The sequence below is a fragment of the Neoarius graeffei genome, chromosome 4, assembly GCF_027579695.1.
Source record: "Neoarius graeffei isolate fNeoGra1 chromosome 4, fNeoGra1.pri, whole genome shotgun sequence".
Lineage (NCBI taxonomy): Eukaryota > Metazoa > Chordata > Actinopteri > Siluriformes > Ariidae > Neoarius > Neoarius graeffei.
The window spans coordinates 61,266,650-61,292,804 of NC_083572.1; the positions used below are offsets into that span (position 1 = coordinate 61,266,650).

Sequence of the window (26,155 nt, forward strand, 5' to 3'; positions counted from 1 at the left end):
GAGGTCTTTTATTAATCAACCATGTTAATTATCGGTAATAGTGACCGTTTTTATATTCTTCCATGAGCATGAGAATAGAAGAGATCACCCGTGAATATGCCTGTTGTTTCTTGCATTGCCTCCGACTTGCTTGCAGACTGAAAGCTTTGTATTCGGACAGCGATCGTATCTGTAGTAGGTGGCAGCTGCTGACTCTGTCTCTTCCTGCTCATTTACACACAAAGAAAGTGTTTTTGAAATCTTTACTCAGGGACAACAGGAGTTTGTTTTTGAAACACTGCTTCATTGCTATAAAGTTTTCAATCTAATGAATAGATGTCCAAAATACTGCTTCCAAACAGAACAGGACTGCGCTATTGTTAATATGTACAATACAGTATGTCCAAAGTGCTTTTGAAGCCTTTCTTTCTTTGTGTCCAAAACATTTTCCTTTTCTCTTGTCAGTTATAACTTTGATCTTCTCATCTTCTATTCTGTCACAAATGAGGCTGGCTTTGATGTGGCCTCATTACATATTCATTACATAAAATATCGCCTTACACCGCGTGACTTGTGTGCCAGACGACTCGAACCACAAAGTATGTGGTCTGTGTGCCAACTGTCTCCTGTCTTGAAATAGAAGTGCCTCAGACGACATTTCTAGTTCCTGCAAATTCAGTGTTTAACAACAAAATAATCTAGCGAACAAATCGGTGTTTAAACCCGTATTTGCGTTTGTGCTGGTTTCAAAGATTTGCTCTTCCTGCGAAGCATAGGTCTGTTGCAGTGTATCAGAGAATTTGATCAGGTCAAATCATAGTTTTGTTTTTTTCTGTCGCTAGACTGCTGACGTTAAGTTTCAGTTACTTTTTCCCCCACAAACCGTCAGCCTGCAATTTCCTGCAAAGCTTCAATTACACATTCGTTGTAAAAAGTCTTTCCTAACCTTTGCGTACTGCAATCGTGGTTAACCCACAGACATTGTGGAATACACCATCTTAGAGTTGCTTCTTGATTTTAAAAAAGTGCAGAGAAACCTCGTCTAACTTCCAAAGATGATCTGTGTGTGTTTATTTACAGATGTGCCCCATTAAAGAGCAAGTTCTTCTCAGTAAAACGCACCCCCAATGTGCAGTGCCAGGTTTTGTCTCGGGCGCAGGTGGAAACCTCTCTCCTCTCGCCACAGCCGTTCAGCAGAGACACTGTGCTTCTCATTTCCATGGAAGCTGCCAGCTTGCATCACAATGACAGCAAGGTAAACCAGTCTGATAAACACTCGTCCCTCAGGCTCTGTTAGCCGAGGGCTGGGATTTAGTCTGTTTAGGGTGGAGATTTCCAGTGTATTTGCTGCAAACAACTGTACAACACATGGCTGACAGAAGCAACTCGTGCCATGATGGAAATATTTGTTGTTATTACACTACCGTTCAAAAGTTTGGGGTCACCCAGGCAATTTTGTGTTTTCCATGAAAAGTCACACTTTTATTTACCACCATAAGTTGTAAAATGAATAGAAAATATAGTCGAGACAGTTTTCTGGCCATTTTGAGCATTTAATCGACCCCACAAATGTGATGCTCCAGAAACTCAATCTGCTCAAAGGAAGGTCAGTTTTATAGCTTCTCTAAAGAGCTCAACTGTTTTCAGCTGTGCTAACATGATTGTACAAGGGTTTTCTAATCATCCATTAGCCTTCTGAGGCAATGAGCAAACACATTGTACCATTAGAACACTGGAGTGAGAGTTGCTGGAAATGGGCCTCTATACACCTATGGAGATATTGCACCAAAAACCAGACATTTGCAGCTAGAATAGTCATTTACCACATTAGCAATGTATAGAGTGGATTTCTGATTAGTTTAAAGTGATCTTCATTGAAAAGAACAGTGCTTTTCTTTCAAAAATAAGGACATTTCAAAGTGACCCCAAACTTTTGAACGGTAGTGTACATACAGTATCAGTCAAAAGTTTGGGCATGCCTACTCATTCATAGGTTTTTCTGTATTGTGACTATTTTCTACATTGAACAATACTGAAGACCTCGAAGCTATGAAATAACACGTGGAATTATGTGGCAAACAAAAAGTTTCATATTTGAGATTCTTTAAAGTAGCCAGCGTTTTACCTTGATGACGCTTTGCACACTACGGGCATTCTCTTAACCAGCTTCATGAGGTCGTCACCTGGAATGCTTTTAATTAACAGGTGTACCTCATCAAAAGTTCATTAGTGCAATTTATTGCCTTCTTAATGTATTTGAGATCAAACGGTAAATAATAAAAATACAGTAAATATCCCGATTCCACAACTGTAATAATCTATATTATGTGAAAAACCGCTCAACTAAGTAAAGAGAAACGACATGAAGAGTCTTTTAATGAATAATAATAAAGAAAAAACATTGAGTTCGAAGGTATGTCTAAGTTTTTGGTTGGTACTGTACAGTGGCGCTTGAAAGTTTGTGAACCCTTTAGAATTTTCTATATTTCTGCATAAATATGGCCTAAAACATCAGATTTTCACACAAGTCCTAAAAGTAGATAAAGAGAACCCAGTTAAACAAATGAGACAAAAATATTATACTTGGTCATTTATTTATTGAGGAAAATGATCCAATATTATATATCTGTGAGTGGCAAAAGTATGTGAACCTCGAGGATTAGCAGTTCATTTGAAGGTGAAATTAGAGTCAGGTGTTTTCAATCAATGGGATGACAATCAGGTGTGAGTGGGCACCCTGTTTTATTTAAAGAACAGGGATCTATCAAAGTCTGATCTTCACAACACATGTTTGTGGAAGTGTATCATGGCATGAACAAAGGAGATTTCTGAGGACCTCAGAAAAAGCGTTGTTGATGCTCATCAGGCTGGAAAAGGTTACAGAACCATCTCTAAAGAGTTTGGACTCCACCAATCCACAGTCAGACAAGACAGATTGTGTACAAATGGAGGAAATTCAAGACCATTGTTACCCTCCCCAGGAGTGGTCGACCAACAAAGATCACTCCAAGAGCAAGGCGTGTAATAGTCACGCCATTTCCCTGTTTGCTCCTACCTTTTTAAAATATGCCAGTAGGTGGGTTGGCTCCACTAAACTGCCTGTAGTTGTAAGAGTGTGTGCATTGTGCCCTGCTGTGGACTGCTGCCTCATCCAGTATGAGGGTTGGGGTTGGGCCTTGCATCTGTTGTGCTCCCGGGACAGGCTCCAATTCCACCACGAGCCTGACCAGGATCAAGTCCTTATTGAAGATGAATGATTGATTGAAGAGAGAACTGAGTAATTGTAAGAGTTTGCAGTCAGTGTCCCATTGAGTATCAAGGGCATAATGCAGCATCAGTAGGAGAACTGTTACAGATCCACCTTTGTGTGTGCTCAGGCTGTCAGCAGACATTTTGCCTCACCAGTAAATTTGTGATTCATAATCAGGTGTCTTGAGTACATATTTTGTACTTTGTCAGTGAGGCTTTTTTTTTTTCCCCTCAGTGTCTCAGTCAAAAAAGGGAAATTGACCAATGATCTATTACCAGGTTTTGAGTGTTGCAGGTTAAAATGTGTTTCTGATGATGAAAATGATTCTTGTATGTTTCAGTTGTCTGTGAGGTTCTATGGGGAGAAGTCGGAGATTCTTGGATATGCCGTGCTACATCTCACAGCTGTTGGTACGACCCTGAGTTCCTTATGTACACACACACACACACACACACACACACACACACACACACACACACACACACACACACACACACACACACGACCTCTGCTGGCTTTAAATTACTGTAAACCGCCACACTCAGGACATCTGTGCATATCCCAAACAACCGCTTCGAATACTGTTAAATATCACAACTGCCTTCAAAAAACCCCAGTTGTTATTAAACACAAATTTGCTTGTTTTTACTCTGACTTTTACTGAATACTGGTGAGAGTAACTGTGTTACCATGCTTCCCAAGTGACCCACATGTATGATGATGCCTGTAGTTTTTGTTGCCACACTGCAGTTTCTTGACAAAATTCGAATTAAACAATTGACAAATTTGTTACATGTACTGTACAGCACTGGCGGCTCGTTAATAGGGGCGATTTGGGCGACGCACTCCCAAACAGGGAGGGAGATTTTTTTTTTTTTATCTACTCCTACTACCAACAGTAATGTCATTGTCCAATCAGGCTAAGGTCGCGCCTGGTGTAGCCACGCCCTTTTGGGGCGATTTCTGTCAGGTTCAGATTTGCCCCAAAATCTCCCATTGACACTAATGGTACGTACGTTTTTTTTCGAAAATCCTGCTCCCAATGCATTTTCTGTTGGGTTTTATGTGCTCGCACAAGCAGCGTGCTTACGTCATACGCCTGTTGCGCCACGCAAGTGTTGCCAGATTGGGCAGTTTTAAGTGCATTTTGGCGGGTTTTGAACATAATTTTGGGCTGGAAAACGCAACTTGCGCGGGAAATGTGTGAACATTCTATGAAGATGGCGGCGAGTGTTGAGTGCAACAATACGATAGCATCTCTGAAAGAAGTTCCCTTTAGTCGTCTTACCAATGAGGAGAAAACGGCAATCAAACAGCTAGGACCTCCTAGACCAAGCAAGTGTCTACGAAGGGGGAGAAGACCTACTCAAGAGGTTTTAACAAGAACTGGTACCACTCCCCTTCTGAAATCAACTCCTCTCACGATTTTTGGAGGAATTTCATGAAACTTGCCAGGATTCTTTGATGTATGTTGGTAATACATGTATTGCAATTTAGTTCAATTCGGTTTAGTTCAATTTGACATTTCATCAGAGTTATGGCCCTTGATTACCAGGCTTGCACTTTGACAAGTTCACGAGGGTGTATTAAGCACTTATAACATAGATATAGTTGTCAGCGGGGGATATTGTGCTCTCGGAGCACTTTTTTTTTTTTTTTTGGACTATCCCAGGACGGATTGCAGGGTGATGATGCATTGCCCCTGGAGTTTAGAGGGTCACAACCTTTTCCAATCAGTAACCAGAGCCTTAACCACTAAAGCCACCTTATATTATATGTAGCTATTCCTAGACTTGTAAACTCTGAAGGAAGTTGACAGTAAAACACATTTGAAACATTCAGCGTGCTATTTTGTTTGTTATATAAGGTTACTTGTAAAGAGAGGACATGTTCTCGTCAACCTGTCTCTGTTCCCTGACAGAAATCTCCCTAGATGTGGACGCAGATCGAGATGGTATTGTTGAGAGGAACAGTCCAAATAAGGTGCTCTTAGAATATCTATATTTGAATAAACAGCAGTGGAGTACTTAATTTTTAAGCATATTTTCAGAGGTTCTCCATTTTTAGGGAGAAAATTCTCTGTGATGAGTTGATTTATGGTTTGGCTTCTTCTTTATAAACATATATTTTCTCTCACTATAAGGCTTCATGGAAGTGGGGTCCTGATGGACACGGTGCCATTCTGCTGGTCAACTGTGACTCTGAGAGTTCCTACTTGAAGCAAGTGGACAGTGAGGATGAGGAGCTTACTAAAGTCTCAGGTAAGCAAACCTACTTTAGATCATCCAAGTCCAATTATCCTTATACAGTACAGTGCAACATTTATATAATATTGGCTGGTGTTGAGTGGTATATCAGATATATTCCATTCAGCTAGCATGATACTGAACGAGTCAAAGATGAGTTCACAGTATCATGCTAGCTGAATGGAATATATCTGATACGCCATGAAAAAAAGGCAGTATCATCATACACATTCAATCAGCTATTGCTCGCTCTTCCAGTTTTCCGATGTCCGTTGGTATGTTTTTCTCTTGTAAATATGCATGAATAATATCTAATGAAGTTTTGGTAGCCTTTCAGGTGTTCAATGTGTCTTTTTCCTTTCAAAATTCTCTCAAAATCTTCCATATTTAACGAAGCAAACCTGGCGGCCATGTTTTGTTTACAAATTGTCACAGTCGCTCGCTAGCACGCAAGTTTTACGTGTAATGCATATCTCATGCCATTTTCAATTCACTGCAACAGTTTATTGCAGGTGCCGTCAGCAAACAAAGAACTGCTTCTGCGGATGTGCAGCAGAAAACTTTCTCATTGAATATTCGCATCAGCTCCGACGTGTGACGTCATGTTGTCTTGACAACCATGCAGTATCATAAACCATATTCAACACTCATTCTCCATTGGGTAGAGTGGTGTAATACGCGTAGGATAAGTGACGTGCTAGCAATATTGCATGCTCATCTCATCTCATTATCTCTAGCCGCTTTATCCTGTTCTACAGGGTCGCAGGCAAGCTGGATCCTATCCCAGCTGACTACGGGCGAAAGGCGGGGTACACCCTGGACAAGTCGCCAGGTCATCACAGGGCTGACACATAGACACAGACAACCATTCACACTCACATTCACACCTACGGTCAATTTAGAGTCACCAGTTAACCTAACCTGCATGTCTTTGGACTGTGGGGGAAACCGGAGCACCCGGAGGAAACCCACACGGACACGGGGAGAACATGCAAACTCCACACAGAAAGGCCCTCGTCGGCCACGGGGCTCGAACCCGGACCTTCTTGCTGTGAGGCGACAGCGCTAACCACTACACCACCGTGCCGCCATATTGCATGCTGTCAAACCAAATGAATGAAACCCCCTTGAAGGGAATAGAATACATGTTTTTATTCCATCGAAAAAGTGTCCTGTATGTATAATGATATCGATTTGTCATGAAATATACTTGTAGGTTTTTCATTCTACACATGCACACAGCAAAGTCATTAGGCGTGCCACAACAATTCTATAATTGCATAATCTCTTTTATCTGAGCTGATGGAGATAATGAAAGGCAATTGCAGTTAATCACATAAATACATGTTAAACACAGTGTTTATTCCCAGTTAGTCTCTTGATCTGATCAAATAATCAATTATTGTAAAATCATTTTATAAGCATTATTCGCAGTCAAAGGCTTTAATTTTTGTGGATTATTTGTAACGTTTGCTTCACTGTGCAACACAGGAACGTTTAGTGGAGCTGTAACTTGGCCACTCTTGAGTACATTAAGACAGTATTGTACATTATGCACACTACAACAACGACAGCAAGTGGAAAGACCTTGAGCACCGTCAAAGTTTGCTAGTATTTCGTATTATAAGACACGAGGAAAACAAATGAGATTATTATGCCTATATCTAGTTCTTTTTACTCATTTCAAGCTTGAAATGGTCTTGTTCTGTTAGCAGATAAATTTACTAATTTTTACTATTTGCTATGTAGAAGGAAGCAAATAGAAATAAGGTTTGAAATTAGTGAAAAAATGTCCAGAAATAGTTTTAATAATCTTATTTGATTTATTGTAACCTTATAGAAAATACAAGGGCGGCACGGTGGTGTAGTGGTTAGCGCTGTCGCCTCACAGCAAGAAGGTCCTGGGTTCGAGCCCCGGGGCCGGCGAGGGCCTTTCTGTGCGGAGTTTGCATGTTCTCCCCGTGTCCGCGTGGGTTTCCTCCGGGTGCTCCGGTTTCCCCCACAGTCCAAAGACATGCAGGTTAGGTTAACTGGTGACTCTAAATTGACCGTAGGTGTGAATGTGAGTGTGAATGGTTGTCTGTGTCTATGTGTCAGCCCTGTGATGACCTGGCGACTTGTCCAGGGTGTACCCCGCCTTTCGCCCGTAGTCAGCTGGGATAGGCTCCAGCTTGCCTGCGACCCTGTAGAAGGATAAAGCGGCTAGAGATAATGAGATGAGATGAGAAAATACAAGACAAAACACGCAAGTAAATTGCCAGTAATCTAACACTTGTGCAGCTCATCATGTTACCTGCAGGTGTCAGTAAAGTGGATGTAAGTGCAGGAGGAGTGTTTTTTATAAAAATAACAAGCAGGCATGTAGTCCAAAATGTAAGGCAAACTCCGAAACAGTGGCTAGGCAAAGGTCAAGCGAGGCACAAACAATCTGGAAGAGACAAAGACGAAAGCAGAATCCAAAATACAGAAGTGAGAGAAAGTGTCAAGCCTCTTAAAGACTTTCCTGTAGCAGAAAATGTATTCCTGACTGTTAAAACGTGCCGGAACTTTGACACTCCTTCCATAAATATTTATTAATGTCTTGTCATTAATAAATGACAAGGGGGTAGCCATGGACCCCAAAGGGTCATCGGTTTGATTCCATGGACTGGCAGGAAGAATGTGAGGGGAGTTGAGTGAATGAACAGCACTTTCCCCTCCCTCTGTATCATGGCTGAAGTGCCCTTGAGCAAGGCACCTAACCCCTAACTGCTCCCCGGGCGCTGTAGTATAGCTGCCCACTGCTCTGGGTGTGCTCAGTGCTTCAGATGGGTTAAATGCAGAGGAGGAATTTCACTGTGCTTGTATACATGTGACAAATAAAAGCTAATTCTTCTTCTTGTCATAGAAACCTTCACAATATCAACTCTTATGTTTTTCTTTGTTAAATAACACGTTGCCTTGCAGCCGGCAGTAACGACAATTTCTGGGTATGTGCAACTGTTATTCTAAAGTGACAGTTACCAGAAATGATGACTTCACTGATCTTTGCAGTTATGTATATGCAGGTTGATCGTTAACTGTCAATCATGACAGCCGTAGTTAAGTATTAAACTCTTTAATGTGGAAATGAAAAAAGTCCCATGCAGTGCAGTAGAAGAATGGAGTTGACTGAAACGGAGCATGGCCTTGGCTTTACTGAACTCTTATCTGTTTGGCTATTATTAACAGCCTGAGCCTCCGACCTTTGCGTAAGATGACAAGGAAAACCAGAATCACTGGTGCAAGCAATTTTACGTGACCCGTACATGCTTCTGATGACCATTAGACCATGCAGTTCCATCTTTCCACCTTTTATGAATATAATAGCACATGCATAATGACGCAGTAGTCTCATCTCATCTCATTATCTCTAGCTGCTTTATCCTGTTCTACAGGGTCGCAGGCAAGCTGGAGCCTATCCCAGCTGACTACGGGCGAGAGGCGGGGTACACCCTGGACAAGTCGCCAGGTCATCACAGGGCTGACACATAGACACAGACAACCATTCACACTCACATTCACACCTACGGTCAATTTAGAGTCACCAGTTAACCTAACCTGCATGTCTTTGGACTGTGGGGGAAACCGGAGCACCCGGAGGAAACCCACGCGGACACGGGGAGAACATGCAAACTCCGCACAGAAAGGCCCTCACCGGCCACGGGGCTCGAACCCAGGACCTTCTTGCTGTGAGGCGACAGCGCTAACCACTACACCACCGTGCCGCCTGACGCAGTAGTATTCTTAAAAATTCTGATCCAAACTGGAGCTTTTTCTTTCAAATTCCAGATTTGAAGGACATGTCCAAGATGATCTTGCGTACCAACGGCCCATCTGCGCTCCCAGAAGGCTATAAACTGTGCCTGCATATCTCTCAGGCAGACGCTGAGAAAGTGAGGATCTTCAGGGCCAAGACCACCAAGCAGACCGAGGCCTCTCTGAGTGAGTTACAGCTGAAACGCATTCTTGTTTCAGTCTGACAGTACATGAACATTGATCTTTATCTCGCCCGTGACGGAGTAAGCGGGGGCAGGGTATTGTAATCAGTACGGTTTGTTTGTGTGTGTTTGTCTGTTAACAATCTAGCATCTAGACGGTTGCACCGATTTGACTTCAGATTTTCAGGGTAGGCGGGCAATGATTACGAGATTACCCCCAAAATTTAATCAGTTCAAGGTCACCGGAAAGGTCAACCTTTCAGTCAAAATAACATTTTCCATTATAACTCAAAAACGGTTGCTGATAGACAAATGTTTGAGCATGTAGGAACTCGCATATGGCCTTTCATTTGGCGCCATGATCTGAAAGTCATGGATTTTCAGAGGGCTGTAACTTAAACAGTTGATGGTAGACAGATATTTGCCATTATCAACTTCTAAGAAGTCCCATATGGGCTTTCATTTGGCACCATGATCTTTGACCTTGAATGACTTTTTGAAATGTCAAACTCACGGTCATGGATTTTCATCGGACTATAACCTGACAGCTGAGGATTGAGAAATATTACCATTATCAACATATGGGTATAAAATAAGTGCTGCTGGGCGAGGTTTGTTTTGCCTGACAGCACTTGTTTAATGTAACGTGGTCATGAAGTCGAACACATTCGATTACACTCAAAACGAATGCTATAAATAAGAAAAGTTGATGGCAATAATGAGTTTTATGAGATCATCGAAACAAACTTGAGAAGTACTGAATTTTGTGAAGCTCCTGCCTAGTTTCCAGAAGCATTCTGATGTTTGATATGAACATAACTGAAGCTCCTGGCCTGTACCTGCATGACTTTCCAGACTGTGTTGCTGCCACTTGGATAATTGCGTGAATGAGAAGGGGGTACAGGTGTTCTCGTTCAAATGGCCAGTGAGAGCATGTAGGATTGTAAAATATAATGCGATCACATGTTATAAAATCTACAAGGTTAAAACTTTAAGTCTACAGAATATAATGTACCTATATCATCAAAAGTAACAAATGGGGGGAAAATGTATTTGCTTTATTTCAGAAAATGTAGTCCTCGGTTTTTTCCGGAAGGACTATCCTTTAGTGCTGAACAAAAAACAACTGGCTAATCAAGTCCCCTATCAAGGTGGCAGGTCGGAGTTAGTGTTCTATGTGGAGGGCCTTCGTTTCCCAGATAAGGACTTTGATGGTCTCCTTACAATCAGCCTTAGTCTTTTGGAGCCTGTTGCCAAGGTCAGTGCAAGCAAACACCTTGTCCATATTTCAGTGGCTTTTCTCTAGCATGCAAAGGAATACTGAAAACCTCCAATCATTTATACCTTTCTCTATCAAAATGGATGTCCTAACATGTGTATTCCTCTGTCTCTCTCATGAACTGCACTCTGTGGTTTTTGGCAAAGGAATAGAAAGTAATTGATGAGGCAGGCTCTGTTTTTGGTTTTCTAGGGTTTTCCAGAGACCCCAGTTTTCACTGACAAGGTCATGTTCCGTGTGGCTCCTTGGATTATGACACCCAACACCCTAAAACCTTTGGAAGTCTTTGTCTGCAGGTAATCAGGCAAATTTATGAATCAAAATCCACTGTTAATCATTATTCAAGCTATACAATACACGCTTACTTATCTGTAATCCCTAACTCATGAAAGAGGACACTTGTTGAACAGTCTTGAGTACATTTCCAAGTGATATCACTTGGAGTGGCGGCACGGTGGTGTAGTGGTTAGCACTGTCGTCTCACAGCAAGAAGGTCCGGGTTCGAGCCCCGTGGCCGGCGAGGGCCTTTCTGTGTGGAGTTTGCATGTTCTCCCCGTGTCCACGTGGGTTTCCTCCGGGTGCTCCGGTTTCCCCCACAGTCCAAAGACATGCAGGTTAGGTTAACTGGTGACTCTAAATTGAGCATAGGTGTGAGTGTGAATGGTTGTCTGTGTCTATGTGTCAGCCCTGTGATGACCTGGCGACTTGTCCAGGGTGTACCCCGCCTTTCGCCCATAGTCAGCTGGGATAGGCTCCAGCTTGCCTGCGACCCTGTAGAACAGGATAAAGTGGCTAGAGATAATGAGATGAGATGAGATCACTTGGAGTTAGATGTGTACATTGGGAACCCACAGGACTCAACAAAAAAGTTGTGTGAATGAGTGGTTTTTACATTCATTCAGATGCTAGTGGGTAAACAGATATGAAGCTAGTGGAATAATTAAAAAAAAAAGGCCATGTTCATTAACATGAAGGAGAACTGGGTTTTCAAGTGGCTCTGTGGGATGAATTTACTATTAATTTCCATCCATCCATTATCTGTAGCCGCTTATCCTGTTCTACAGGGTTGCAGGCAAGCCAGAGCCTATCCCAGCTGACTATGACTATAATCTAAACTGCAGGAGTGACTGCGAGAGTCAGTGTGGTTGGTGAAGAGCATTTGCAGGATTGAGTGGGATGGTTTGGGAGCGCCTGCGGGAGTGGGTGGGATTTGTCAAGTGTGCATGCAGGAATCCGTGAGCGTGGTTAGTGACATCTGGCTGAATCCTTTCTTTTCATGTACCAACAGTACATCCGATAACTACGAGTTTCTGAAGGGCATAAAGCAACTGGTGCAGGAGAGCGGACATAAAATCAAGATATGCTATGAGTACATGAACCGAGGAGATCGCTGGATGCAGGTTTGCGCTAATGACTTGTTCATGTCACTGATCTGTGAACTTATTTTAGAAAAAAAAAAGCATTTAAATTTGTAAGTTTAAACCGCAAAAGGTTTGATAAACATCGACCGGATACCTGGTTTTGCTATATTTGCTAAGCAGCTCGAGTAACCCACAGTGCTGTTGCTCTGCAGGACGAGCTTGAGTTTGGCTATATTGATTCTCCACACCAAGGATTTCCTGTCGTCCTGGATTCTCCACGAGATGGAAACCTTAAGGATTTCCCTTATGACGTCTTACTGGTATGGCTCACAACATTCTGCATTTTGCTTCACTAAACCTAAGTAGCACAGGATTTTGGTACCGTAATGTTGCTTTATAAATACTAAAATATCTGTCTCAGGGTCCAGACTTTGGCTATGTGACTCGCTATGCTTCAAACGAAAAGGTGAGCAGCTTGGATTCATTTGGAAACCTTGAGGTAAGCCCCCCGGTTACTGTGAATGGGAAGAACTATCCACTGGGCCGGATCATCATTGGTGTGGCCTTCCCTACGTGAGTAGTAACTCAAAAGCCTTACGCATGTTGCCGATTAGATATCGGGCCTCATTTATCAAGCAATGTTGTTCATGAAAATCCAGGTTCTTTGGGGGGAGAAGCTTGTATTCTATGAGGGCTTCTTAGTTTGTAAATTTAGGAGACTGACCAATATGAACCTTGACTTCAGATCATCTAATTGGCATGATTTACTGCAGTTTTCTTTATGGATTGTTGGACAGGTTTGTTTGTTTGTTTTTATTTATACGATTATTTTCGCTCAATTTTTTTTATATTGTAAAACTTGTTTTTTATTAATGACGTCAAAGAAATTGATACAAATAAGACTTGCTATTTCCTGGCACCCTATTTGCAGTGAAGTTCCTGGGACTGGCTCCGGACCCAGTGCAACCCTAACCAGGATAAACGTTTATCTCCAGCTTTACTAAAGGATTGATAAATAAGGCCCATTGTTTGTGTATTTATACAAATTAGTTACACACAATGCATGCGAACAGCTTTTATCCCTCACTTCCTGTATAGCACGTCGTATGGCCGCAATATGACCAAAGTGGTGCAGGAGTTCCTGTGGGCTCAGAAGGTTCAGGAGCCCATTGCTGTCTATTCTGATTGGCTCATGGTGGGTCATGTGGATGAGTTCATGACTTTTGTCCCGGCTCCTGACAGAAAGGTACGTACCGTAATAATGTCCTCTATTTGTCCACATGACTTTGAGGCTTTGTTTACACATCAGATCCAGGTGTCTGTGTTGACCTGCATTAGTCATCACTAAGTGATTATTTACCCTTCTGCCACTGCTAGCTCTGACTTTAACCCTTTCACTCTTGTTCAGGGATTCAGAATGCTGCTGGCCAGCCCTGACGCAGCATATAAAGTGTTAAGGACGTTGCAGAATAACGGACATGGGAATCTGAAGCTGTTTCCAGGTGAATGATGGCAGATGGTGTTTTAGCTATTCCATACGGCAATTATTTCTTTCAACGTTATTAGTAAACGTCAGCTATCTTTTTATTTTAACAGGGAAAGAGGAAGAGGTCAGCATCGATGAGCTTTTGAGCAACAGTGGGTTTCAAGAAGAAAACAATTATGTCCAGGTCAGTAATCTGGTTCAAATCAGCAGCGCTGTGAACATTAAAGCTCACAGGTAGTTCAGTAAAGTACTGTCTTTGACCATATACATGTGGTCCTGTACTAAATTAAATAGAGATGAAGTCCTGAAAGCCTAAAAACCTCTTTGATTCCTGAAATGTCTCCCTTTTCCCCCCGATCAGAGATGTATTGACTGGAACAGGGACCTACTAAAGCAAGAGCTTGGACTAGATGAAGAAGACATCATCGATTTACCAGTCCTGTTTAAAGTGAACCCGAAAATGAACAGAGCTGTGGCCTTTTACCCTGACATGGTATAGTTTGATCCTTCAGTGAACAATTAATGCAGAATGTGTGGTTGCCTGGGAAACCATTTGCATCGTAAGATATTTGGATAGGGCGGCACGGTGGTGTAGTGGTTAGCGCTGTCGCCTCACAGCAAGAAGGTCCTGGGTTCGAGCCCCGGGGTCGGCGAGGGCCTTTCTGTGTGGAGTTTGCATGTTCTCCCCGTGTCCGCGTGGGTTTCCTCCGGGTGCTCCGGTTTCCCCCACAGTCCAAAGACATGCAGGTTAGGTTAACTGGTGACTCTAAATTGACCGTAGGTGTGAATGTGAGTGTGAATGGTTGTCTGTGTCTATGTGTCAGCCCTGTGATGACCGGGCGACTTGTCCAGGGTGTACCCCGCCTTTCACCCGTAGTCAGCTGGGATAGGCTCCAGCTAGCCTGCGACCCTGTAGAAGGATAAAGCGGCTAGAGATAATGAGATGAGATGAGATGAGATATTTGGATAGCTTTACGATAGTGTTTCGAAAGTGACCGGATTTTCTTTAATATGTTGGTCTTGTATTTCAACCACAAGTAAAATGCTGGCATTTTAAAGTCTGATTATCTATAAAAGTAAAAAGGGATGAAATCTGCATTAAAGATCGCTTTCTGTCCATGACATCTTGTATCTGATTACAAATTGAATTGATTAGGCTTCTGTCCGTTTCACTATAGTCTATAACTGTCTAACAACTTGAGCAAAGTGAAACAACATCTGTGTGAAGAACTCGCACAAGGTTTTCAAAAGGGTTTCTTTATTCATCCTGACTGCTTTTCCTACCAGGATTTTAAAACTGGCTGCTTATTCAGTATGATTGCTTTGCAAGGAGAGAATCAAAGCAGGATTAAAAAGTGGGGGGAAAAAACAGGTAGTTGTGCATGTATGTACAACACCATTCCCAAAAAAGTTGGGATGCTGTGTAAACTAAATAAAAACAGAATGTGATGATTTGCAAATCATGGAAACCCTATATTTAATTGAAAATGGTACAAAGACCAAATGTTGAAATTGAGATTTTATTGTTTTTTGAAAAATATACGCTCATCTTGAGTTTGACGTCAGCAATGCGTTTCAAAAAAGTTGGGATGGGACATATTTACCACTGTGTTGCATCACCTACTTTTAACAACACTCTGTAAATGTTTGGGAACTGAGGAGACCAATTGCTGTAGTTTTGAAAGAGTAATGTTGTCCCATTCTTACCTGATACACAATTTCAGTTGCTCAACAATTCAGGGTCTCCTTTGTCATTTTACGCTTCATAATGTGCCAAATGTTTTAACCTCCTAGGGCCTAGCGGTCACATACGTGGACAGCACTTTTTAGAAATTCAGAACAAGAATCCACATATGTGGACATACTTTTTCTCAAAAAGTACATCTTATCAAAGATGATGCTTAGTTTTTATTCTAATCAGGTTTTAATAAGCCCAAATAGCAAAAAGAAATAAAAAAAATGCATGTAAAAAAAACAGCTTGGGTCTTAGGAGGTTAAATGGGAGACAGGTCTGGACTGCAGGCAGGCCAGTTTAGCACCAGGACTCTTTTACTATGGAGCCATGCAGTTTTAATATTTGCAGAAAGCGGTTTGGCTTTGTCTTGCTGAAAGCAGGACGGCGCAGATGCTGGCTTCTGAACTGTGCACTGATGAAAAGCCAGATGGTCCCTCTCCTCTAACCTGGAGGACATGGTGTCCATGCTTTCTAAACAGAATTTCGACTTTCGATTCGTCAGACCTTGGGACAGTTTTCCGCTTTGGCCCAGAAAAGGTGAAGGTGTTTCTAGATATTGTTTTTAACTTGCATTTGTGGATGCAGTAATGAAGTGTTTTCACAGACGATGGTTTTCTGAAGTGTTCCTGAGGCCATACAGTGATCTCCACTACAGACACATGTCTGCTTTCAATGCAGTTTTGCCTGAAGGCCTGAAGATCACAAGCATCCAATGTCTGTTTTCAGCCTTGTCTCTTGCATACAGAGATTTCTCCAGATTCTCTGAATCTTGTAATGATTTGCATTCTGTTTTTACAGTTTACACAGCGTCCCAGCTTTTTTGGAATTGGGGTTGTAGTATGGCTTCTTAAATTTGAGGTGTTGCAGGCAGGAAAAAAAGCAGTTTTGGCCTAAACAATTCCGCCTCAGCAATATCTGACAGGTTTTCCCAGACCATCACACACAGTATATTTAGCTTGATTAAACTTGACTCTTTTGAGGTGAAAAACCATTTTGTTTTGTTTGAACAAAAACTTATAACCATTCAATTTTCTTTATCTAGTCCTAATACTCAATTTTCAACAGTTCTGATATGTTTGTATTGACCATTTTCTCCTTAAATAACATTTCCCTACGATGGTATTTTAATGAATTTAGTTTTGACCCATTTTAAACAAAGGTCTGTATAAGCTGATTAGTAAACCACTTGAGGTTTTATCCTGACGGTGTGATGTAAACATTAGCTGTTGTTCTTGCAGGTGAACATGATCGTACTTGGGAAGAACCTTGGCATTCCCAAGCCTTTTGGGCCGCAGGTGGATGGTAAGTGTGCCCTGGAGACTGCGGTGCGCTCTCTGCTTGAGCCTCTTGGTCTGAACTGCAGCTTCATTGACGACTTTACATCTTACCACGTGCTCCTGGGCGAAGTGCACTGCGGCTCCAACGTGCTCCGAGAACCTTTCGCTTGTAAATGGTGGGACCTTGAGCTGTGAGAAAGTTGAGTGCGACAAATACAGTAGGGTGTGATAACTTGAGTAAAATACTGGGAACTGTTTTGGTTTCACTTATCACAAATTTTGTGCATTTCACAAACATGGTAACATCATTTCTCATTATAGGTTTGCTCTTCTTTATGATGTATTGACTGCATAGAACACTGTAGAGTCCATATCAAGTCATTTTTAATGACTTGATATGGACAAGTCATTTTTCAAGTGTTTTTACTATTTGAATGAAATGCCATACAATTTTTAACAAGAAATTCTGTAAGCTTGATCTAAAGAAACATGAAAATTCTTGTATGACTAAATGTGTTCAGTGCTAACAAGTTAAAAACTTGATTTGACTTTTGATAAATTGTGAAATAAACAGTTCTTGGAGAGGGAACTAGATGTTTTAACACTACTGCAGACCTGTTGCTTGGAAAAAAAGAAATTCATGCAGTTTCTAGAACACTTTTTTCTAACAGTTTAACAAACTCCTCACACTGAAATTTTAATATACAAAGAAACAAAGTTTTTATCTCCTGTACTATGAGTCTCACTCTCTGCCAACCACTGTGCGCCTGAGAAGCAAGGGTTTTTACACTTTTGTATCGCTTACTTTATTGCCGCCTTAATAATGAGATGATTTGAAAGAAAATGCTTTTGTGTTTTACTAAATGACAAATAGTGTAACCTAGTACCTTTTACACTACACGAAATCAATAAAACCATTCTAAACAAACATCGTCACCTTCATGAAACAGGATTTATTTTACTTAGGAAAAAAACAAGGGGTGGTATTTACAGTGAAATCACACTAAGCCTTTGTGGTCAAAAGAAACGGGGAATAATTTTATTATGTAATATCGGCATGTTGGTAATGAATTTTGTGCTAAAGAGTAACTTGTCATACCGTAGGTGCGAGTATACACGATAAACAACAGTTTGACAACAGCAATGTACTAACAAGGCTCTAACACTGGAGGGCACACTTTTCACTTTGAGAGATTCAACAAAATGCAGAGGAAATTCAATCATTTTCCTTTCAGCACTGGCACAAGCAATTTCACTTCAAAACACAAACGAGTGCCGGTCAGTAACCCGCACAAAGCTGGAACTGAACATTACACGAACTTTTGAATTCTACCAAGTAGTAGTAGCAATGGGGGCATTTACATTTAATCAAAGTGTTATTTTTATTCTGTACAAACCATCAAGTACATCCCCAAGTCAGAAAAAAGTTGGTATGGTATGGAAAATGAAAATTAAAGAAAGTCATTTCTAAATTACCTTTAACTTGTATTTCGTTACAGATAGTATGACCCCAAGATATATCATATGTTTTGTTTGGTCAACTTCATTTCATTTGTAATATACATCCATTCCTGCATTTCAGGCCTGCAACACATTCCAAAAGAAGTTGGGATGGGGAAATTTAAGGCTAGTAATGAGGTAAAACAAATAATAATGTGATTTGAAAAAGGTGATTTGTAATCATGACTTGGTACAAACTCAGTATCCAGGAAAAAAGGCCGAGTCGTTGAGGAGCCAAGATGGCCTGAGTTTGTCAACAAATCTGTGGTGAAATTATTGAAATGTTTAAAAGCAATTTCTAAATCTAGAGAGGGATTTGAATATTTCACCGTCTACAGTGTATAATACTGTATCATTAAATGGTTTAAGGAATCTGGAGGAATTTCGATGCATAAAGGGCAAGGGCGCAAGCCTAAGCTGAACACCCATGATCTCTGATCCCTCAGACAGCATTGCATCAAGAACCGTCATTCATCTACACCTGATATAACCGCATGGGTTTGGGATTAGTCAAATCAATTTATTTGTATAGCGCCTTTTAACATTCTTGCAAAGCAGCTTTACAGAAAAATGATTTTAAACATATAAACTACAATTTATCCCTTTGGCAAACCTTTATCAAGCACTACAATACAGTTACATCCAAAAATACCAGTTAAAACTTTACTGTGCAAAAAGGAATCTTTATGTTTAGTGTCCAGAAGCGTTGTCAACTTTTCTGGGCTTGGAGGTATCTGGAATGGACCATCACAAAGTAGAAACGCGTACTGGGGTCAGATAAATCAGTATTCTCAATCTTTTTCAGAAGAAATGGACACCGTGTGCTCCGGAACAATGACAATAAAGACCATTCAGGAACAAGTCCAAAAGCCAGGGACTGTCATGGTATGGGCTTGTGTCAGTGCCCTTTGCAAAGACTTCTGTGAAGGCAGCATTAATGCAGAAAAGTACATTGAGATTTTAGAGCAACATATGCTGCCTTCAGGACGACATCTTTTCCAGGGATATTTCAACAAGACAATGCAAAACCACATTCTGCACACATTACAAAGGCAGGGCTGTGGAAGAAGAGGGTGCCTGTCCCCTCTGTCCCCAATAGAGAATGGGTAGTGAATTTCGAAATAAAAAATGCAACAACCCCATACTGTTGCACACCTTAACTCTTTACCCCTTAAAGCAGTTGCTACAGCCACCCTTGTATATGTATATACTGTTCACCCTTAGAACATATTTACAAGAAAAAAAGTCTAAAGACAAGGTTTTAGACAAGGTGTCATATGTCGTCATTAAGGGGTAAAGAGTTAAGACTTGTTTGCAGGAAGAATGGGACAAAATAAGACCTGAAACAGGTGGTGTAGTGGTTAGCACTGTCGCCTCACAGCAAGAAGGTCCTGGGTTCGAGCCCCGTGGCCGGCGAGGGCCTTTCTGTGCGGAGTTTGCATGTTCTCCCCGTGTCCGCGTGGGTTTCCTCCGGGTGCTCCGGTTTCCCCCACAGTCCAAAGACATGCAGGTTAGGTTAACTGGCAACTCTAAATTGACCGTAGGTGTGAATGTGAGTGTGAATGGTTGTCTGTGTCTCTGGCGACTTGTCCAGGGTGTACCCCGCCTCTCACCCATAGTCAGCTGGGATAGGCTCCAACTTGCCCACAACCCTGTACAGGATAAGCGGCTACAGATGATGGATGGATGGGAGACCCGAAACACTTCATCACTTGGTGTCTTCTCAACTTCTTTTAAGTGTTGTGAGAAGGAATGTGAACAGAATAAAGTGGTAAATGCTTTACCGTTCCAGGTTTTTTTGAAATGTTTTGCAAGAATCAAAATTGTAATCAGTGTTTATTTTGAAAAAATAAAATTCATGAGGTAAAACATCAAAATGTGCTGTTGTATTGTTTTGAATGCAATACAGGCCAAAGATTATTTACAAATCATTGTTTTCAGTTTTAATTACGAGTTCAACATACCATCCCAACTTTTTCTGATTTGGGGTTGTACATAATTTCATAGACAAATGTTTTGTTTGTTTTTTTTTTTTTCAGATAAATACAGTTGCTGGATTAAAAAAAAAAAAACATGATTTTTTTTCCAGTTAACCAACTATCACATCAGCAATACAGTAAAAGTGGATTAAACCTTTGTTTTACATTAGTGATAGCTGAGAATGTAGGTATTTTCTTAAAGAAACAGCGTTATTCAAACTAATCTCCATGTACTGCATACGAAGCAGGTGTGCAATTTCCTTGTATAGAGAAAATAAAATAAAACCTGTGTTGAAGTTATTGTTCTCAGCAAAGAATCTATCCTGTAGTTCGAGATTAGGTTGAAACATGCTAGAGGATTTCATAAGCTATGATTGTGTTTAGTCGTCTTCTTTAACTCGAAAATCATATAATTACTCCATCACACCATTATTTACATTCAAAAGCTTACTGATGCTCTCTGTAGGACCCAGCAGGGTTTCACACGGAGCAGATAAAGCTGTAGAAGGCAACTTGAGAACATCTCACAGTAGACAGCACAGTGAATCAGTTCAACCTCAAGTGCTCTGCAGAAATGATCAAATGAAACGTCCTTTGTGTGTAACTGCACACGACCTCCATCGCGATCGGAAAGTCTGAACCTGTTCCCAGTGCAAATACAAATACTACAGAAATCAAACTTGTGAAAAGGATGTGCATAAAAAAACCACCCATAAATACTTGTTTAAAATTAAAATAAATAGTATAACATTATACATAGCATTACTTGTTATAAACAATTACTCACCTGACAAGATAGTAAATGCAGCACAAGTCAGTTCATTTAACAACAAATAACATTTATAAATATTCCCAAAATCACCGAAAAAAAATACAAAATATACTGCTGTTTAAAAAAAAAAAAGAAGAGAAAAGCTTACACATAATTCTGCTGCACGTGTTCATTCATGGGTGTTTTGCAGCACAAAAAAATATGTTCAGATCTGTATTGTACTTGTTTAAATCGTCAAACTGTTATTTTTAGGACGTCATTTTTCCTCGACCGCTGTGTCCCTGTGAGTGACAAGCTGACCTCTGCCTTCTATTATGATCACGAATAAATAAATAAATAAAGAAATACACACAAACACAGAAGTAGACGAATTTAGAGCGACCAGTCATGTGTGTTATGCTTGATGCTACGTGGAAGTCACAGAAAGACTGAAAAGAAAACAAGAAGTAATAGACTGATAGAGACAAATAAAGACAGAAAAGGAGTGAACTTTCTGGTTAAAGCCATCACACCCTTTGCTGGTATTGCAGGCAGACAAATAACCATAAGAAATGCCCTCCATAATAAGCCTCAGACTGTTACCACGGCCTTCGCTAACCTGCTGAAGCCCAAAGGCATGCTGCGAAGCATGTTCATTCACATGATACAAACAAAACGGTGCAAGTCCTAAAAGCAGGGACAGGATTCTTGGCCACAGGTCCTGTGACTGACAGCTCTCCTTCTGCACTGGGTCTCCGGAGGAGGAGGAGCCAGCATTAGTCTCTTGAGGAGCTGCTTATGGGAGTACTGTAAAAGAAACAGGTGACACCGACGGTTCTAAAGTGTTTTTTGACGAGCTGTAAAACCATAATATGCCAAGTCGTTAGTTTTGTTACAGACATGTAAAAGTTTTTTCTTGTACCTGACATGTTTCGACGGTGTAACTTCCGTCTTCATCAGAGGGTCACCCGGATGTTGGTGTGTGACGTGCTTTTATAATCAGCTGATGTTACGGAGGTGTGGTCTCCCTGTCAACATTGACAGGTCGGTCACACCTCCCGCTGTCAGTGTTTCCCCCTCAGGACGGCGCTCCAGGTGTGGGAGAGCATGTATGCCCCCTCATCCTTGTTTATTGTTCTTGGGCTACGCTTTCTGATTTCTATTGACTCCTTAATCCAGGCATCACCAAATGGCGGACCTCGGTCCGGATCCGGACCCAGTGATGGTTCTGTCCGGACCCATGACCAATGGTAAATTTACGAGATTAAGTAATTTTCATGAAGCATTATTTTGGACGGTCGTGGCTATGGAGCACTTGCATGTGACGTCACAGCCGATCCAGATTGTGACAGACGCCATCTTGTCGGTCAAACGCCATATTCCGCCTTCTACTTCTACTTCTACCTTTTCTTCTGGAAAACGCTACTATATACAATTCTACTACAACGGCTGCGGCTACAAGCTCTCCCTACCTGTGCACGTTTTTTATGTTTTTTGTGTGTATTTTTGCGTGTTGTTCGTCTGTACCGGACTTCAATATCCACTACAACCGTATGGACTTACTGGACATTGGTTTCCAGCAGAAAATGACGGTTTGTAGCGATTTCCATCGCATGCACAACATTCCGGACGAGATAGCGAGACCAGTGGGGTCTCCGTGGATTGTTATCGGAAGCAAAGCGAAGGAGGCGGCGTTGGGAGAGGAAGCAAAAGCGAGGCTGCAGGCAGAGCCGGCCAGTTGACTAAGCTCAGAAAACAGCCACTCAAATCTCCATTGCCAAGCCTTTACCTCTCCAACGCCAGATCCATGGTAAACAAGACGGACGATTTGGAATTACAGCTGGAATTACCTTATTCTATTCTATAATCGGCTGGTCAGTGCTATACTCAATACTTAAGTGACTTACCCGTCCAATGAGGATTCTTGTTTACAAGATGCCACATCTGAGTCGCTGACAAATCCTGAATTTCTGTAAAGATAACTGTCCAGAGATTTATAAGCACGGAGTGCTTCACCACTGAACAGCGAGGGAAAGTTAATGAGGTTATTATACACGTCTGGGTATTCCGCTGGCAGTTCAAAATCCGGTTGTGAAAACTCCGTCCGGTAAGCCATAAGGGTCACTAATCTGTAGATCGTTTATTTTAGACATATATCTAGTTATCTGTTCATTAGAAAAATGAGCCGTGTAGTCCGTCGGTTGAAACTGATCCATTCTGTACACGAGTGCAGCAGTATTCAGCGGTGTTTTTTACCGACAAGATGGCAGTTGTGTACTTTCCAGTCACGCGACTGCAAGATCTCTACTCCAGTTAATACGACAACAGCGTCACTCAGTTGAGCCAATAAAATCGTTAGTTTACCCAGCGCACCACAGCACAGCAACAAGCAGAGAGGAAGAGAGTTAAGTTCAGAGACAACCGACCGAGACAACATGGCTTGCTCCAAAAGGCAGCGGAAAGTAGACAAGGAAAATCGTTGTTTTAAAGATGAATGGATGGAGAAATACATGTTCATTCTTCCGGCGAGCAGTTCAAAACCAGTGTGCCTCATACACTCAAAAAAACCCCACATTGGATTTACTTAACCGAGTTATGGCAACCGGTCTAACGAAACTGTGTTAATTTAGATGTATTGAATACAGTTATGTGTTGAAAAACTCAACATAACTGTATTCAATACATCTAAATTAACACAGTTTCGTGGGACCGGTTGCCATAACTCGGTTAAGTAAATCCAATGTGGGTTTTTTTTGAGTGTATGCTCCGAAAAAGTGGCATTAATTAAAAGCGGCAACATGAAGCGCCACTATGAAACGAAGCACAGCTCTTTTGAGCAAAGTTATCCCCTGAAGTCCGAGCTGAGGGCCGCAAAATAACCCAACTGCAAGCACAGTATGACAGGTCTACCTGACTCATCACACATACACTTACAGCCCAGCAACATGCAAACGAATGTTCCTTAAAAGTAGCGTGGATTTTGGGGCAACATAAAAAAACATTTAGTGATGGGACAGTTGTGAAGGAGTGCTTAAACGCCGTTGCTGAGACATTGATCTGCTCACTGATCTGCAAGGAAATGCTGCATTAAGAGAGCATTTTGAGACAACTGACCCTGCTACTTTCTGGTTACAGACTGTTTCTGAGAGTGTGTTCCCTGGTCTAACCAAAGTAGCACTGCACACCTTGACTATGTTTGGATCAACTTACAGCTGTGAGTCAGCTTTTTCCACTATGAACATTGTCAAAACCAAGTACTGTTCTAGGCTCAACAATGAACACCTACATATCTGCATGAGAATGGCACTAACTCCATTCCAACCAAGATTTAAATCACTGGCAGGTCAGCCACATGCCCATTTTTCTCATTAAGAAAAGTAAAAGAAGAAGAATTAAAAGAGAAAAGTTCAAAGAAAAATGTTCTGTTTGCATTTCCCCCCCAAAAAGCCACTTGTTTTCTGAAAATGTGGACTTTTTTTTCTTGAAAAGTAGGCCCTCATTTTTTTAGGCTGGGACCTCCTTATTTTAAGAACAAAGAAGAGAAAATGTGAAGTCAATGCTCTGTTTGCACTTTTTAGTTAATGTTTTCTGAGTTGACTTTTTTACTTGAAGTGTAGGCCTTCAATTCTTCAGGTTGGGACCTCTTTAATTTAAGAGAAAAAGGAGTTATTCCACTCTGTTTGCACTTTTTTATTTATTTCATTCTGAGGTTTCTGTTTTCTTTAATCTGAAATGAAGGCCTTGAATTTATTTTCCTGGGACTACTTTTATTTATGGTAAAAGAGATAGTTGTGCACTCAGTTCATTTCCTGCATTGGAAATGAACAATAAATATTGTTGAAACCATATGAAAATGTGGACATAGGGGAAGGCTATGAGACACAAGCTGGACTTCGGTTCGGACCGTCTACTTGGACAAAATTTAATAACTGGACCTCAGTGACTTTTAATTGAAGACCCCTGCCTTAATCCAACGGTGGTATCTATTGTTCTCTTGTATGATTTGAGCATTGTCCCAGTCCATTATATGATTTTCCCTTCTGCAGTGGTCTGTTATTGCTGATTTGAGGTTCTCTTGTGTGGTAGGGCTGGGTATCACCAGATACCTCATGATACGATACTATGGCGATATTTTGCCCACGATAACGATAATATCACGGTACAGCGATTCTGCGATAATCGATATATTGCAAGAAATTTCAACCACATCACGATATCTGTGTCACTGAAGAAAATCAGAATTTATTGACCACTGTAAAATTACATTTCACATACATAACTACACACTCTTGCCAGACATATATTTGTCTCTATTCCACTGCTGGCAAAACCAAGAGTTGCTTCACTACAACATACAGAAAATTCTCATTTCTGTGCTAGTATTATCAACTTTTCTGTAAGCATGGACACATCAGTGCTGCTTAACAAGCAGAATCAAATTGTTTTATGAAAACTTAAAACTTGCACTGCAGACTGCACATACATTTCAGTGCTAACACTAATATCAATTTGTTCTTTGTAAACTTGAGAACCTGAGAACATTTAACTTGTGCTTATTTTGCAGGAACACACTGTCTGGAACACATTGAAAAGTGCAGTGGGCATCTTAGTCTCCCTGAGCACAATTATGAAACAAAGTGCAGTGTGGGTCAGTGTCCACACACTGAAACTGAACTGAAACCTCAGTGAATCATGTCTCTTCTGAACTTAGAGTAAATACTCAAAATAAAATGCAGTGTCTCACACACACTAAAACTGAAAATGCAAAATAAAGTGCAGCTTCTTGCCTTTGGCCTTAAATGACAAAATTAAGTTCACAGTTACAGTAAGTCACACATCACTGAAGTAGACGGGAGGACTTTGGCGCTGTCCAGTGTAGTTTGCTTCGGGTCGGGTTTTGGTGGCTCCGGCTGAGCTAATATGTTGGGGTGGTGTTGTGCTAAGTAAGTTCGCAAGTTTGTTGTGTTACCTGAATATCTAATTGGAGCGAAACAGGTTTTGCAGAGTGCGTACTCTTTGTCCGGCTCACTGTTTTTTTCTCCTTTCCTTTGGAATCCAAAGTGCCTCCAAACATCTGCCTTAAAGTTCGGCGGTGTCTCTAGGTTTACGTTAACAGCCATGCTTGCTTGTTTTTTTTTCCTCACTGCAACTGCCGGGGAAAAAAGAGAAGACGAAGAGTGCCTTGCAGTGAGGGAGCGGCACAGCCACACCTCGCGGAGCGGAGGTGCGGAAGTCGTACTGGATTTACAACCCGTCTGAAACATGATTTATTATTTGAAAAAATATCGATATTCAAATTTTGAGTATCGATATTGAATCGGAAGACAAAGTATCGCGATATATCGCCGTATCA

The 26,155-nt window shown here is 41.3% G+C and overlaps 2 protein-coding genes across 5 annotated transcripts in view; one reads left to right on the top strand and one right to left on the bottom strand.

Moving 5' to 3' along the window:
* padi2 (peptidyl arginine deiminase, type II) overlaps nucleotides 1-17,500 on the top strand; it is a 31,702-nt gene extending 14,202 nt beyond the window's left edge. For both annotated transcript variants that reach the window (XM_060919437.1, XM_060919438.1), the window contains exons 2-16: nucleotides 1,060-1,234; nucleotides 3,570-3,639; nucleotides 5,151-5,212; nucleotides 5,373-5,490; nucleotides 9,286-9,438; nucleotides 10,502-10,692; nucleotides 10,906-11,009; nucleotides 12,002-12,113; nucleotides 12,287-12,394; nucleotides 12,496-12,647; nucleotides 13,173-13,320; nucleotides 13,483-13,576; nucleotides 13,671-13,744; nucleotides 13,922-14,053; nucleotides 16,534-17,500. In XM_060919437.1, coding sequence (XP_060775420.1) covers nucleotides 1,060-1,234; nucleotides 3,570-3,639; nucleotides 5,151-5,212; nucleotides 5,373-5,490; nucleotides 9,286-9,438; nucleotides 10,502-10,692; nucleotides 10,906-11,009; nucleotides 12,002-12,113; nucleotides 12,287-12,394; nucleotides 12,496-12,647; nucleotides 13,173-13,320; nucleotides 13,483-13,576; nucleotides 13,671-13,744; nucleotides 13,922-14,053; nucleotides 16,534-16,767 — 1,927 coding nt within the window. In that variant the 3' untranslated portion in view covers nucleotides 16,768-17,500. The remainder of the gene's footprint in view (nucleotides 1-1,059; nucleotides 1,235-3,569; nucleotides 3,640-5,150; nucleotides 5,213-5,372; nucleotides 5,491-9,285; nucleotides 9,439-10,501; nucleotides 10,693-10,905; nucleotides 11,010-12,001; nucleotides 12,114-12,286; nucleotides 12,395-12,495; nucleotides 12,648-13,172; nucleotides 13,321-13,482; nucleotides 13,577-13,670; nucleotides 13,745-13,921; nucleotides 14,054-16,533) is intronic.
* A 3,343-nt stretch (nucleotides 17,501-20,843) lies between these two features.
* The window catches only part of rap1gapb (RAP1 GTPase activating protein b), a 123,065-nt gene continuing 117,753 nt past the window's right edge, over nucleotides 20,844-26,155 (bottom strand). For all 3 annotated transcript variants that reach the window (XM_060919442.1, XM_060919440.1, XM_060919443.1), the window contains one exon: nucleotides 20,844-21,609. The gene's annotated coding sequence lies outside the window, so the exon portion shown is untranslated. The remainder of the gene's footprint in view (nucleotides 21,610-26,155) is intronic.